We start from the raw sequence: 15,203 nt of genomic DNA, 5'->3' as shown, positions 1-15,203 counted from the left end.
GAGGGAGTGCCAGACTCCCCGCCGCTCGCTCTCCAGTTAACATCTGCAGATCTGCAGCCGGTGGAAATGTTTGAAATCCGCAGCCTAGGGTGTCAAAACAGCAACGGGCGGCAAAACATCCAGCAGCATCTTGTTTGCGCTCACACGGGATAGAAGCTTTGTCGTCTCCCGCGAATTCGACAGCCCGGCCATTACTCACCAAACGTGGTGATTTATGTGGAAATCCGTGATCAAAATGACTAGGCAGAAACCCGAGCGCATCATTCAGTCTGCGCTTTATAGCGTCACCGGGAGCAAAAGGGGAGCGGCAACGCGGGCTGAAATATGGCCGCTGACAGCTCGGCTAATAGAGCGATTGCCCTATAAACTTGAGACACGCACACGCGGAGGGGCCCTCACTCTTTAAAGTAGCCTGCTGAGCCAAGACCAAGACGGACCAGTAAACGAGCTCGCCAGCGTGTGTTTAACGAAGTTCGGGAGCTCGCCGGCACGCGTTCGCAGAGAGGGAGACTCTCCGACGAGAACGAAGAGGACGATATTTAGAGTAGCAGCTTTTGTGTTTACCTCTACGGCATATATAGGAATTTATAAACTCTGGGGAGATGGATGAAATGAGTGATATTCTAGAATTGGAAATTGCCACCAGGCGTTGAGAATTATTGAAAGACATAATCGCCACAAATAGAGTTCAGGTTCCGTGGCGAGGAGAGCAGGTGTTTTCCACTCCAACAGATGAACCTTCTTGTTGTTTTGTGAACACCGGTCGAGGTGAGAGAGCTTTCAGCGGGCACATCAGAGTTCAAATAGGGATTTTAGAACAGAGTTTCAGCATGAATTAACACCGCTGTGCTTTGGGCGATATAATATAACTGGTTTTCATGGGGGGGGGGAGAAATGTCACGGATCCAAAATAAAAAAAGTGGGCCAGCTGTGTGATGGCATAAAAGCCAAGAGTGGAAATGTCTTGTGAATGTTCTTGTTGTCAACATCATATTGGCAGCCTTGAAATGAACCGTGTAATTCAAAAAAAAGAAATCAAATGTATTGTGGAAATTTTTCCCTGTGGCAAATGCGACAATGGTTGCAAATGCGTGACACACACACGCATACAAACACACACACGCGCTGGGGTTGTCTGATGTGCAACCTTTTGTGGATGAATAATATTGTGGACTATTTCTCCCAAACCTTGGAGTTTGGGTTATTTCAGGGCAATGTACACCCTGGGCGCAACATATTTGAGGGCTAAAAATCAATCTGACAGCAAACAACTTCATTTAGGCTCTGAGCTTTCTGGGGTAATGACATTCCGCTTATGTTCCTAAATCCAAAATGATTCCACAAGGAAACGTGCAAATTATTACATAAAACAACTTGTTCGGTTTACTTCCATACGAGCAAGAACTATGGTGTCTCTCAGGGGTCAAAAAGGCAGAATAATTGGGGCACAAATACTCGACTCAGTGTGGCAACCCTTTATTCTTCTCTCGTAAGGTTATTAAAAGATAATTTATTCTGGTGTCCATTTGAGGAAGCCACTCTTTGGTGTCTCAAAAGCCATCAGCGGCGAGAGTTGAGAAGAATCTGACAAGCGTGCAAATGAAGCTTCGCCTTTGGTAGTCGTGCGTTCAGCCGAGAGCACTGAAGCCACATGATTCATTACGACAGGGTCATTATTTTACCGTACCAAAAACAGAACACGGTAACTCTGCACGGACCCACTCAGATATATGGCCGTGTTGTCTTCCTCGTGTTGCTTGGCTTCTCTTTCATGTTAGCTCGAGTTTCCTCTAAACTTGAACAGAATAATCTATCGAAATAAGATGTTTTGGTAATCTGTTTTGTTTTGGTGCTAATTTGCTAACTAGCATGCTACCTAGCTTACTGCCAGTGAAAACAAATGACTAGCTTTTACACTTTATCTGTCCTTTTGTTTGCTAATGGTGTCATTGTTCGTGTCTCGTTGTCTAATTAAACTTAATGAATGTTGGCAAACCTGCTTTGATTAAGCTAATCGCTAAGACACATTTGTTTCCACTCGTTGGCACGACGTGAGCACGATTACATTAATAGTTCTGAATTGCTTCATGATTGTTAACCTTTGAAGCCTTTTCCTGGCACATCCGAATATCAACCAAATACGATCCAAAAAACGTTTTCGCGCGAATGTTGTACAAATGTAGCGAATTCCTGGCGTAGCTCCAGTGCTCTAGCAGGACTTTAAGTAAACAACAGAAGATGCAACCGTACTAAGGATTCCCACAGGTATCCCCGTGTGATTGTTTGCAAGCTATAAAACTGCAAGTCCAGCGGGGCATGAAATTAGACCCTTCCAATTTCCCAAACATGCTTAAAAATTAATGGAGGCAAATAGCGTCTTGAGCGTGCCCGCTAACTCGCCAGGTGATGCAATTAACGCACCAGCAGACACAAACATAACGACGAGCGTGTCACGACCCGGGTAATGTAAAATATAAATTGGCGGATGAGCTCGTCCCTGATAATTTTGTCGAATTAGCAGCAGCAATGTACCTCAAATATCTTGTTTACAACACAAGCCACCCGTGTGACCTTTCACGAAGGTCCTCAGACAAAACCTGAAAGTTTCGAATAAACAAAAAGGCAGATAGTCAGAGGCAAACGTGCACCGAATGTTATTTTAAATTTAAATCCCAAGCATGTTAGCAGAAAATACAATGTTAATGATAACCACAACATTAAAATGATATTTGTATATCTGGTGGTTATAAATATTTTAGCAGAGTTTAAAAAATATATATATTTTTTAATGTTTATTTAATCTCACACTGTTGTACCTTACTTTGTATGCATCAGAAAAGGTTAGCTAATTGACTTTTAAAGACAATTAAATGAGCATTAATCTCTCCAGCTAGCTGCTGTTTTCGTCGGGCACTGATGCGTCTGGAATTATTTATTTTTTTCTTCATTCCTAAATGAATGCACAACCACCTCCAAGCTCATTTCAAAAGAAACCCAATCTCGAGATGCGCCGGCGGTACGAAATGAACAAAAGGACTCAATTTCGAACCACAGTGCATACTAATGCACTTTGATCTGTTGCGTCTCATCTAAAAACCAAAAAAAAAGGGGTCCTTGTCTATCATGCAAATCTAGAAATTGTCAGATTTCTGGAACCTTCTTTGTGGAAATAACCGAGACGTTATTTATTTCCCATGTGCTTGTGAGTCATCCTCACCACATGTCGTGCTTTCTTTCACGCTTCTGTGCAGATGTTCCATTCACGTTCATTAGCTCCCTTATTCCCGTGTACTTGTTGCCACGACCGTCTGATGAACGCTTTCATGCTCTTCCTTCCTTCGCAATTGTTCTCTTAAAAGATCAACTCTCTCCCAAGTGTCAACTATTCAACAGATGAGCAAAATTCTACAAAAAAATGATTTATTTTCTTAATTGCCGCTAATCTGAGCAATGTACAACCTCAAAATATCGTCTCGATGACGTTTTGATCGTGAGTCACCGTCCGCAATATCAAAAAGCGTTTTCAAACACGATAGCATTAGAACAGGGGTGTCAAACTCATTTTTTTCGCGGGCTGCATTTTAGTCATAGTTTCTTTCGGAGGGCCATTATGACTGTCAACTCAAATAAATGTATGAGCACCTCATATATACATTATAAGCTACAAAACAAACTGAAAAATAACTTATTTTCAAATCAGACTAGTAAAAACTGGTCAAATATTTAAAAAAATAGATTTTTAAAAGTGAACACAATATGCAATTCTAATAATGACACACGAATTTGATGCACAATTCGTCTTCGCAGTCCATGTAAAATGATGTGGCGGGCCGTATTTGGCCCCCGGGCCTCGAGTTTGACACCTGTGCATTAGAAGAACAAACACCCCCGGTGTGGCCAACGATACACAACTAAAAAGCCTTGCGTGTCAATCAAGTGCAGCGCATATCCCACCCGCCCACACCGTCCTCAGGTATAATCGCGTGAAAACACCCGTGTGGGCGAACTCCATGTTTGTGTGTGAATAATGGCCTTTCACAGTCATTGAAAAACACTTAATTTGCACACACTGAAATAGTGACAAGGTCATAATTTCCCCTTTGTAGCAATTACCGGAAAACTACTGCGAATTATTATTGTTAAAAATTTCCACAAAAATAAAAACAACTTTCTGAGACGTCAACTGTCATTCCAAACAAGTCATTTTCTTGCAGAAAAAATAAAAAAAAGCAATTAGCACGTCTTCATTCGACGTCTTTGCAAAAGCGCTTGATTATTAATAAGACGAGTCCAATAACGCGATGGTGTTTGAAATGTGCCGACCGGAAATGAACTGCCCTTTTGTCATGGAATTCAAGAGCGCCCTCGTCGCTGAATGTTAAGCAAATTCATAAAAGGGTGGTGCACAGGGGAAATAATTAAAGGCTAAAAGCTTTTTATCTCCACGGAATGGGAAGCGCTCTAGTTTGGGTTCTCCAATGTGAGCTGCCTTATTATCACCCAGGAACAAAAGTCACATGGACCTGCGTGGGCACATTTCCCCTTCTTTGATTCCGCTCGGCAGGCTTTCATTCCCCAAATGAGCCAATCAGGTGTCTTCTGCCCTGACATGCTCCGCGCTCAGCACTTCTTCTTTGGTGTCGAGCGAAGCTCCTGACTAGTTGCGGAGGAGATCGCACAAGCTCATTTAATGAGTCGGACCGGGCTGTTTGTGCTCCTTGCGATCATCCATCAGCATAAATCTCCTTTAACGAGAGTGAAGGCTTTCAGGCTGCCAACATGGAGATACTTATAAATCAATGCCCACCCCCCCCACCTTCCTCCACGAAGGCCCACTCACTCCTTGCTGGAGCGTGATGGATTCCTTAGTAATGCTCCACCTTAAGGGACACGCCGCCGCAGTGAGCACATCACTCATGTCGTTATGAAGCCTGCTGAGAGCTACACATAAATCATGTTTCATGTACAAACAGTCAAGTACGGTTAGCATGTTCGCGATTGAACGTCAACTCCCTCCACAGTTGGTACAAAAAAAAAAGATAAATAAATAAAACTTTCCACAAAGTGTTGATTTGGTCGGCGTCGCTTGCCAAGGCTTAATCGCTCTTCACTTTCCTCCTGGCCGATTGCCGTCAGGAGATAAAATGTTCCGCTGAAATTGTCTTCCCTTTTAAAAGGAGTAATGGCAGAGTGTGACGTTAGTGGGCTGGGATTAGGAAACAAGATGAGGTGCAGGCAAATAGCATTTCATCCACGAGGCGAATGACCGGGAAATTGGTTTAGGTCCAACTTGCTGATGCCCTTCAAATAAGTCAAAATGGCGGCCAGCAAAAGTACGAGCGCGGCCTTCCCGTGTTGGACGTCATTCAAAATCAATAAGATTCAAAAGCTGAGGCCCCAATTTTGAAAGGTCATTTAAAATGAGCTTGATACAAAATGAATAGATTGCTTAACTTGACTTTAATGATTTTAATCTTTGACCGCAGTTATGCTAGCTCAAAAATACATTTGAGAAACTGGTAGCTTAAAGACCACTTTCAAATGGCTGATGATGACCTTCAATCCCTGTGAACCTCCATTAGCAGGTGTTATTCAAAATCAATAAGATCTCCCAAAAGTTTGACGTGCAAACTTTGACATTTTGACATCCGCTAGCATCCTCAAGTTAGCGTGACTAGCGTCCTTTTGAAAGTGAGCTCCATCAACGAGGCTTTAGTTTACTGCTTTTTCTTTTCCTTCTGGCCCGGGTTCAGACACTCTTCTTGGCATCACCGTCGGAGCGGTGACTAAACAATCGGTCTGCCAATTTTTTTTTTTATTTTTTTTTTTACACGCCGTATATAAGAGTGCACTTTGAGTTGATGGATGGCACTCAACTGCTTTGTCACTTCGACATGACGCTTCGTCTGCGAACAGTGTCGTCTTTTCTGGGAGGAGAAAAATCACATGCTATTACACGTGGGGAGGAAAGGATGACCTTTTCTTCTCATTATTCTCTCCTACTGTAGATTTTGATGTGTTTGTTCCGGATCAACATAGAGTACAACTCCCTTGGGAAATGTAAGTGTGAACAGTGCACTGCAGTCTGGAGTCTCTCGCTATCCTGCAGCTCCAGATTATTCATCATTTGATGCATTTGTTCTTCCCGGCAAAGGAAACACACTGAGAGTGATTTAATAAAAAAAAAAAAATGGCTGCAAACAAATGCAGAAGCATTTTTGAAATGCTAGAAACAAAATTATTACATATCTACTGTTTCTGACTAAGTGTAGCATTGCAATATTCAGATGCATGGATTCTTTATCCTCTTGAATTTTTTATATTTTTTGCTAAGTCATTAACAGTAGTCGTGAAACTCTTCTTCACTTCTGTCTGTTTTTATACTGCCCCCAGTGGTCAAGATTAATCAATCAGGGTGCACAAGACAGTTGAATTCTTTGTACCGTATTTTCCGGACTATAAGGCGCACCGGACTATAAGGTGCACCTTCAATGAATGGCCCATTTTAAAATTTTGTCCTTATACATATAAGGTGCACCGGACTATAAGGCACACCATTAATGCATCATGTCAGATTTTTAATCCAACTCAAATCATTCTCCATTTTATCTTTTTTATTTGAACTTCAGATGCAACAAATTACTTTATTATCACAAAATAATGATCCATAGTCTTTTTGATTCATGATTCATAGTCTTCAGCGGGCCACTTATGATTGATTTCATGACACAATGCTTCGGGCCAGTTTAAATTTAGGAATTTGGTCGATATATAAGACGCACCGGACTATAAGGCGCACTGTCGGCTTTTGAGAAAGTTTGAGGTTTTTAGGTGCGCCTTATAGTCAGGAAAATACGGTACATTCTAAGTAATGATTAATGTTTATAAATTGAAGTGGTGATCTCAGAGTGCTCACGAACACCTTTGACGAGTTGGTGGAATGCCAACCCCAAAATCCATATTGTTTTTGTGTGTGTGTAAAATTGTTGATAGTGTAAATGAGCTCGAGAATGAGTCGTGCAAAATGAAGCAATATGCTTATTACTCTACTTCAGGGAACTCGTTGCATTTTGGGAGTGGTACTGCAATGATCATTTGCCAACGAGCGTGGCGGCGCACAGTGTGCGGCAGGTGTGTTGTGACTGCATTTAGCCTCCAGCGTCTAACTGTCATCGGGGGAAATAGATAAAGTAATTTGCGCTGTCGGGGAACTCGGAAAGAAAGCAGCAAATAAATCAAGAGGCGTGCGGCCTTTCAAGCCACACCGACAAAAAAAAAAACAGTAGGAACTTTTCTTGACTTGCTTAATGAGCAACGACCTACTGTGGATTTTTATTTATGTGCTTCTAGCAAGCCGAGGCTTGACAACTAGACCTTCTTGTGTTTGTCTTTTGTTTTTTTTCAAGATGAATTTCTTACACAATACCCTCCAGAAATACACACAACCTTTACTTTTAATATACACTGAATAGATTTCACCGAGCCAAAGTTTGAGGAATACTTCCTTGGTTGAAGTAGCACCAAGCTACAATAAAATTACTTTTGTAAAAACATTTGTAAAATGAGTTAAAGGGTACATATTGCAGAAAATTTACTTTTCATGTCAAAGGGTAAGCAGAGCTGCAATCTCTTTAGTTGGATGCACCTAGCTTTAGAACACTCGAGCCCCCTCCCATGCAAGGTGAAGCCTCTAGTTGTCATGGTAACAAAATCTGGATTTGCCATTGGCCCAGCAGACTTTCTAAGATACCAGCTAATCGTTTTTAATTGTGAAAACATATTCGATTAACCGATTAATCCGATTCAATTTCACAAACATGAGACTACTCAAAATGTGGACTCAAAATAAAGATGCCGATCCTTACTGTGCACCCTTAACTTTATTTCACAGTACTTTGTCTGAAAGCAGATTACATAGTATTAAGAAAAACTAAATGAACCCCACCCCGCAAAAAAACCACACATTTTTGTGCTCTTGTTTGTTTTTGATGCACTTGAACAACTGTTGATCTTTCTAAAGTTTTTTTGTCACCACTTTAAACTCACACAAGTGCTACAATATGCAGTAGAAAAACACATTGCTAAGTAGCTAAATGAACTAGAAATCTCCCGTAGCTCTCGGATATTAAAACGCTTTTTTTTTCTTCTTAAATCATTAAAAAAAAAAAAAAAAATGGAAGAAAAAAAAATTGAATCATCAAACGGTGCTGGAAATGAAACAAAGGAAATTTACAGTTGTACCCAAGATATCCCAAAAATTCTTAAGGCGTTTGAAATGTTAAGTCAGGCTCACGCGTCAGGAGGTGCTTACGTATGGCGACCGCGTCGGGCTCATGGATGCTTCATTTCACATGAACGGCTAAAGCACATACAAAAAAATAAATAAAATAAATACCAAAACCATTGATTGTTCTACTCATCCCAACAAAATCAAATAAATTATTCATCCCTCTGCTCAAACTATTGATTTGACACAAACAAGCTTGATTTAAAAGTTAAATTTCGCTTCCGGGGGCTCATTTAAAAAAAATCAACTGTCCAACATCACGATGCACATCACCCAAATTGTTAAACGACCGTGTCACCAAGCTGACATTCAATTATGTATTGCTCATTCATAAATATACAACGACCCCCCCCTGCCGCCCATGAGCCCGCGTGGAATGAGCTCTGTAAACATCCTTTTGACGTGTTAAGTCTTGAAATTTACTGCCAAAAATTCATAATATACAAATTCACAGCCAGTAAGTCAAAAGAGTCTGTTTTTTTTTCTTTTTTTTCTTCACATTCTCAAGTGTTAGTGTGATCGTCGTCCATCCGCTAAGTAATGTCCGTAATATTCCAAAAGACATTGAATCAAACCAAGACGAATCCCATCGGAGTAACAAAGTTACTTCCACCTGCATTTATCACGCCGGGTCATTATAGTACACTGGAAGCAAGGAAAACAAAACGTTTCTTCATTGCTGTGAATAAATACTTTCGATAAAATAGACAGAAAAAGCTGCCATGGACACGTCAGAGTTTTTATATTTTACAATCATCCATCCGGCTCTCTATAGCAGGGAAATGCTTTCGCAGTCCTTCCGCTTCCTCTTGAAATAGGATCAGTCTTCCAAACACATCACAATATGTTTTCCAGGAGCAACTCATTGCAAATATATATATTTATATATATATATATATTTATATATAAAAAAAATGCCATACCATTCCCAGACCGTGCAGGAATATTGTAAACAGTTTTTCTACTTTGGTCATAAAATTAGAAATGCCTGATGAATGAGACCTTCATACATGACTTAAGACGGACGTATAAAAAAATATTGTAGAAATACTTGTAAAAGTCTCAACGAAAAAAGAAAATGAAAAAAAAAACTTGAAATGTTGGGAGATGTTTATCATCCCTTACTTTAAAACCAATTCTTCCCGGCAAAACGTGTAGATAAAAATGGACCAAATATGTACATCGATTATGTAAGATAAACTAAATATATGGAGTGTTAAAAAAACGAATCCAGATCAACAAAATATTGAGCTTTCAGTAAACATAGTTTGATAGAGTAGTTTCATATGACACAACAGCAAATCCACTTTCACAGGACCTGGCCATGCGATACCCAAAAACCGATAATCCATTATAACATACATAGTATAATTTAGCGGTATATTTTCTAATGAATAGAATAATTTTTTTTTCCCACTCCATAAATTCTTTACATAATATGACAAATATGAAACAATCCCCCTCACAGTCTGAGAAACGTGATATTGGAGTATGAAAGAATCCATTCATGGAAAGTCTGAGGAGGTTCTTGTCATTGAAAACAAAGAAAAAACGATGGTGGTTACGATTTATGCTGGGCCGAGACGCCTTTCCAGTAGTCCAAAATATCATGCAGGTCCTCATCCTTGGCAAACTGCACCTTCTTGCGCAGCGCGTGGCCGGCCGCCATGTATTCGTCATCTTTGTGCCGTTTTCGGTGGAGTTTGAATCGCTCCCAGATGCTGTGGGACGGTTTGCAGTAGTATTCCGGACTGGAGGAATAGCTCAGGTTGTGGTACTGAGCCGGCAGCTGAGAGTAAGCCAAGTCTCTGGAGCGGGAATGCGAGAGTGGCTCCAGCATGGGCGACTTGATGCCGTCGGGTCCCTCCAGCTCCTCGATCTGAGCGTCGGGGTAGGAGTGGCGGTGGTCTCCGTACTGACGGATCTTCTCGGCCTCGGCCCTCAGGATGGCGGCGGCCGGTGTCACCGTGAGGATGGTGTCCCCCGTCGGGGAGGTTTTCTCAATGTACCTGGATTCGGTACGGTAAGGCCGGGGGCTTCGCATTCCTGAGGCTGTGCTGGGCCTTTTGGGCGAGGCGTCCGAGGACCGATGTCTCTGCAGGGAGTGGTGGTAGCTGTCCTTGTACGGAGGGGCCAGGAGGCCCGATTTATTCTGCGGCTGCTCGGATATGAGCACCAGCTGCGGCTCCGCGTTGGACACGGCTCCCGATCTTACCCCTTGGTAAGAAGTGGAGTCGGTCTTGAGAGCGTCAATGCAGTTGTTGATGATCTGGTTGACTTTATCGACCTCCTTTGCGATGGTGGAGATCTCAGCCACGGAGCCTTGGCTGTTTCCGGCCATTCCCATGTCGCACTCCCTGCGCTCGTGGTGGTCCAGACTTCGCACCTCCATGTAACTTCCCTTCATCATTTTTGGAGTCTCGCTTATTTCTTGAAATTTGTACTGATCCATTTCACTGGCAGGCGGGAGGTAGGGCATCCTGGCCATGTTCTCTCCGGTCAGCAGTTGTTTCTGGGAGATGCGAGAAATCGTCCCTCCCTCCAGTTCTTGTCCATATTTCAGTTCCATGATGTTTTTCTTCAGGCTCCCCGCCTTTTTGTGCTTTTCGTCTTGCCGACGCTTCCGTCGCAAACAGTAATAAACCACCCCGAGAAAGATGACCATGCTAAAGAGGCAGCCCAAAATGGTCATGATGTAATGAGTGGCAGTGGCGTTGCTCGCGTCTCTCGATTTGCCCTTCCAAGGTCCCGTGGTGATTGTCAGACAAGTGTGGTTGTGTCTCAGGGAGTTCCGAATGGAAACAACGCAGTATGTATAGTTGGTGTGAGGTTTGAGGTTCTTGAGCTCCACGTCCTCCTTGAATTCTTTCAGGGTTTGGATGTCTGTAAAAAAGCTGTTGTTGTACAGAACCAGGATGTACATCTTTTTGTAAGGATGCGGGATCTGAACCGTGATGCTTGCTCCCGTATTGGACACTTGCTTCAGTTTCATCAGCGGGTTTGCTTCCACTTCGTTGTTGGTGGTACTGATGTTGTGGGTGATTATGTCTTCTGGCTCCGTCCCCGATGGACAGTCCTCCAGCCCGCAAAGGGTGAAGTCCGGCGGGGGCGTCGTGGGCTCCAACGGCAACGGGAAAAACGGTGTGACGTAGTCGTCGGTGCACACGGTGGTGAGCATGTGGAGAGCGTTTCGATAGGTGGGGTTGTTCGGGTTCTGACTCAGAAGACTGTAACCCGACACGCCGCTCGGCGAGTCGCAGACCATCCGCTCGTTTGTCCTGTTGGGGAAAACCGAGAGCCACTTGACAAAACCGAGCAGTTCGCAGGAGCAGTTGAAGGGATTGGTGTACAGCTCGCAGGTTGTCAGCTTAGTCAGACTGGTGAAGGTGGAGCCGTCCAACTGTTGGATGCGGTTCATGGACAAGTCGATGTTCTCGATGTTGGGGCATTCCCAGAAGGCATTGGGTGTCACAGTCTCAATCAGGTTTGCCTGGAGGTAGAGATACTGCAGCTTTCCAAGACCCCTGAGGATCCCCTCAGTTAAGTTGCGTAACTTGTTGAAGCCCATCTGAAGAACTTGTAAGTTAAATTGAGCGGAAAAGGCCCCGTCCTCGATGTAGGCGATTTCATTCTTGGTCAGGTTCAGGTAGGTTAGGTTGGCAAAGCGACTGAGGGCGGAGTATTGAATACTTTTAATCTTGTTTTCATTCATGCGAAGGTCCACAATGGTGCTGTTGATGTGCTGCGGGATGGCCTCGTACGGTGGTTGGTTTTGGCTGCAGATGGCGAGCCACACAAAGCCCTTTTCGCCCTCAATTAACCAGCAGTCCCCGCTGACTTGACCCACGTGGGTCAAATAAACAATGGCCGCCGACCAAAGCAGGGCACTGCTCGCCATGCCCCACCCGCCGGCCATCCGTGCCTCCCTTCCAGTCATGTCTAGGGCGCAAAAAAAAGCAGAAGGCAGCGTTGCTATGGTTTCAATTCAGCCGGCGCGATCTTGTTTTCGGGACCAGAGGGAGTCCGTTGAGCCGTCTCCTCGTCATGGATGGAGTCTCATTCATTTAGATTCGCCGACAGTGTACTTGTGAGGATTTCACCATCCTGATTTGGTTTGTGCTTTCTGTCTCAGAAGCAAACATTGTTGATCTGTCTCATTTTAGCGCTTCTCCAACGGTCTTCCCCTTTGCATCACTTCCAAATGGAGGAATAACCTGCAACACAGAGATATCATAACGTCAATCAATCTTCACCCTCGTGAAGTGTCTATTTATAGCGTCGTGCTCCGCTATCCGCTTTGCTTGTTCGCTCTCCGCCAATTATTCTTCGACATCGTGTGCGTGTGGCCGACTATTAAAACAAACTCTTGGCCAATTACCGCTTGACAGTTTTGGGAAAGGCAAAGTCCCAGTTGTCTGGTCATTAACCTGCAAACTGTCAGAAGCCGGGCGACCAGCGTTTAGACTCCGCATTAAATCAATTATAAAACACAGTGTGCAACGGCGCGCCCGATCAATGCGTTAAAGGTTTCTATTTGACAAACTCGATGCATAAATGATGCACTTATTTGTGCGTAGGGAGAAAAGATTTTGTGTACACGTGCAGTCCCGGTGGCTTGTGCAAGGACCACATTAATGAAATATTCCGCACACGTATTTACTTCCAAATTTGAAGCTATGAAAGCATTTTTTCGATTATCAGCCCATTAGTATTGCTCACAACAACTACGGAACAGATTTTACTAATAACGACGATAATCTTGTGCTTTAACCAAATTGAAACTAACACTTAATATAGAAAATATTTCTGTAAAGTTTGTTAATTATCGGCAGCAGTTACTGATTATTACGCATAGCATGACATCAATTCATTCAACGATGATTAATGTGCGTTTAATCCTTAGACTGCCAAATGATGCAAGTCATTAAAAGAAGTGACAACCCAAGTTAACAGATTGCAATGACTTGTAAATTGCATCATATAGATTTTTTTTCTCCTCCCGGGTAAGAATCATTCACTAATTTGTGTTTTCATTTGCTTGTACTTTGCATCATTAGAGCTGCCACTACTTTATTGAACAGTTCATGATATCAACTGAGGTGCTGTCTGGTTCTACCATGCATGTAAGAGTAATTCATGTATTTGAGAGGAAATGTTTATTTTCCAGGTTCCATTAAATACATTTAAGATACAAACCGTGGCTCTATCAGTAACACTCTCTATTATCTGTCGTTTTCAGGTAACCTGTTTTTTTTCCCAAAGCTAATGAAGAGTAAATTATTCTCAAGGCTTTCGTTCATTGACAAGCCGATAAATCAAAAGCAATTTATGAAGAAACAATAGCTGTCTGTTTGAATTGCTTGTCTGGATGTGTCCTGCGATTGGCAGGTGACCAGGCTAGTTGCCATCCATAGGCATTAGTTATCATATTCGGCTGTACAAGAAGCTGGCACATCCAGGTGGGTGGACATTGTGGGCGCGAGGATGCTTTTGTGTGTTAAAGGACACGCTCTCCACACAGCAGAGATAATGGCGCCATCTGAAGAGAATCGACGTGACAGTGAAGTTTAAACACCACCCCTGCTGTCACTTGACCTTTTTTTCATGTTGCGTCGCGGCGGCAATATTTCAATCAATTGCCGTCACGAATGCATCAAAGCGGAATGTTCAGTGCGACAGACTGGCTAACGCTTCTGGAGATATGCTTTTCATGAGAGAGTTGTAATGACTTCTGTACTCTAATGCAAGCGAGAGTTTGACATTTGTAACGTGAAATGAGCGTAGGTGAATTGTTGGGACATTTGGTTAAAAGTAAACATGGCGCAAAGTACAGTAGAATTATGGTTAGAACGCATTGGTGGAATTGCCTATTAAATATTGTTACGCAAAGATGATACAGTGGATCGTTGGCGTGATTATCTGAAGCTTAGCCGCGTGTTTAACACTGATTGGAATTGGCCTAGAGGGAGAGATTATATGTTAAATCATTTTTTCCCCTCCGTTTTTCGTCAGCAAATCCTTGTTTGTGAAGTCTTTTATGATATGGGAGTCGGTATCAGCTTTTTGTTGATGACTTCAGAAGTCATATAATAGTGGGTAAATACTGTTTTAAAATTGATTAGTTTTTTCTAAATTTGATGCACATAATTAGGTCAGAAACTAACATTGATAACATGAACAACCGTTGTTGTTGTTTTTTATTTCTATATAAATCAACAAATTCATCACACTTTTAAAGTCAAAATCTCTTTTAAATGCAACATATAATTAATAAGAGTTGTTTAAAACACTGCTAATTTTTAATGATTTTAAAAAAAAGTGAGATGAAAATGCGGGGCCCATGGTGATTTTTGGGACATTTGAATGGACATTCGTACTCACCCGCCATGTTAATTATTATTTTTAATTACTTTGTGAATATGTTTCTGAACACGTCATATGCCGTTATATGCAAATCGTAGTAGTAGTTATCAGTGGCGAATGTTTGGGGATTTCAATAAGGCACCTCGGACAACTACGGGGTCCTCAGTACCCGGAAGTAGTTGACAATGAGCGGGAGTTTCGCCCGGTCTGTTTCAGGTGAGTAAAGCCGTTGAAAAGTTGATGATCAGAATTTGTAATACTGCTGGTAGTCTGAGCTAATTATTGATTGAGAATATGATACATACGGTTACGGTTGTACAGTGTATAATTTTGCGTATAACATGGACAGTGTGTGATGTTTATAACGTATTCTCAGTACCCGGAAGTAGTTGAACGTGAGCGGGAGTTTCGCCGGGTCTTGACTGCAACACCCGCTGTTGTGTGTGGTTCAGTAAATTTATTATTTTAACAACAAACCCCGCATGCATGGAGTGATTCGCGCCCATGTGTGCGACAAAAACACTAAAATTGATAAACGATTAAACAGCAGACA

The 15,203-nt window shown here is 42.4% G+C and overlaps 2 protein-coding genes across 2 annotated transcripts in view; one reads left to right on the top strand and one right to left on the bottom strand.

Annotated features, from left to right (window-relative positions):
- Positions 1-7,867: 7,867 nt before the first annotated feature.
- Positions 7,868-15,203, bottom strand: part of elfn1a (extracellular leucine-rich repeat and fibronectin type III domain containing 1a) — a 43,436-nt gene continuing 36,100 nt past the window's right edge. Inside the window, exon 3 of the mRNA XM_088357372.1 lies at positions 7,868-12,501. Coding sequence (XP_088213498.1) covers positions 9,849-12,224 — 2,376 coding nt within the window. The 5' untranslated portion in view covers positions 12,225-12,501 and the 3' untranslated portion in view covers positions 7,868-9,848. The remainder of the gene's footprint in view (positions 12,502-15,203) is intronic.
- The window catches only part of psmg3 (proteasome (prosome, macropain) assembly chaperone 3), a 57,440-nt gene continuing 57,063 nt past the window's right edge, over positions 14,827-15,203 (top strand). The window contains exon 1 of the mRNA XM_088357378.1: positions 14,827-14,866. The gene's annotated coding sequence lies outside the window, so the exon portion shown is untranslated. The remainder of the gene's footprint in view (positions 14,867-15,203) is intronic.

The sequence above is a fragment of the Syngnathus floridae genome, chromosome 17, assembly GCF_059516105.1.
Source record: "Syngnathus floridae isolate MCC-2025c chromosome 17, RoL_Sflo_1.0, whole genome shotgun sequence".
Classification (NCBI taxonomy): Eukaryota; Metazoa; Chordata; class Actinopteri; order Syngnathiformes; family Syngnathidae; genus Syngnathus; species Syngnathus floridae.
Note: the sequence above shows the minus strand (reverse complement) of the source record. Positions and strands in the feature narration are given on the sequence as shown.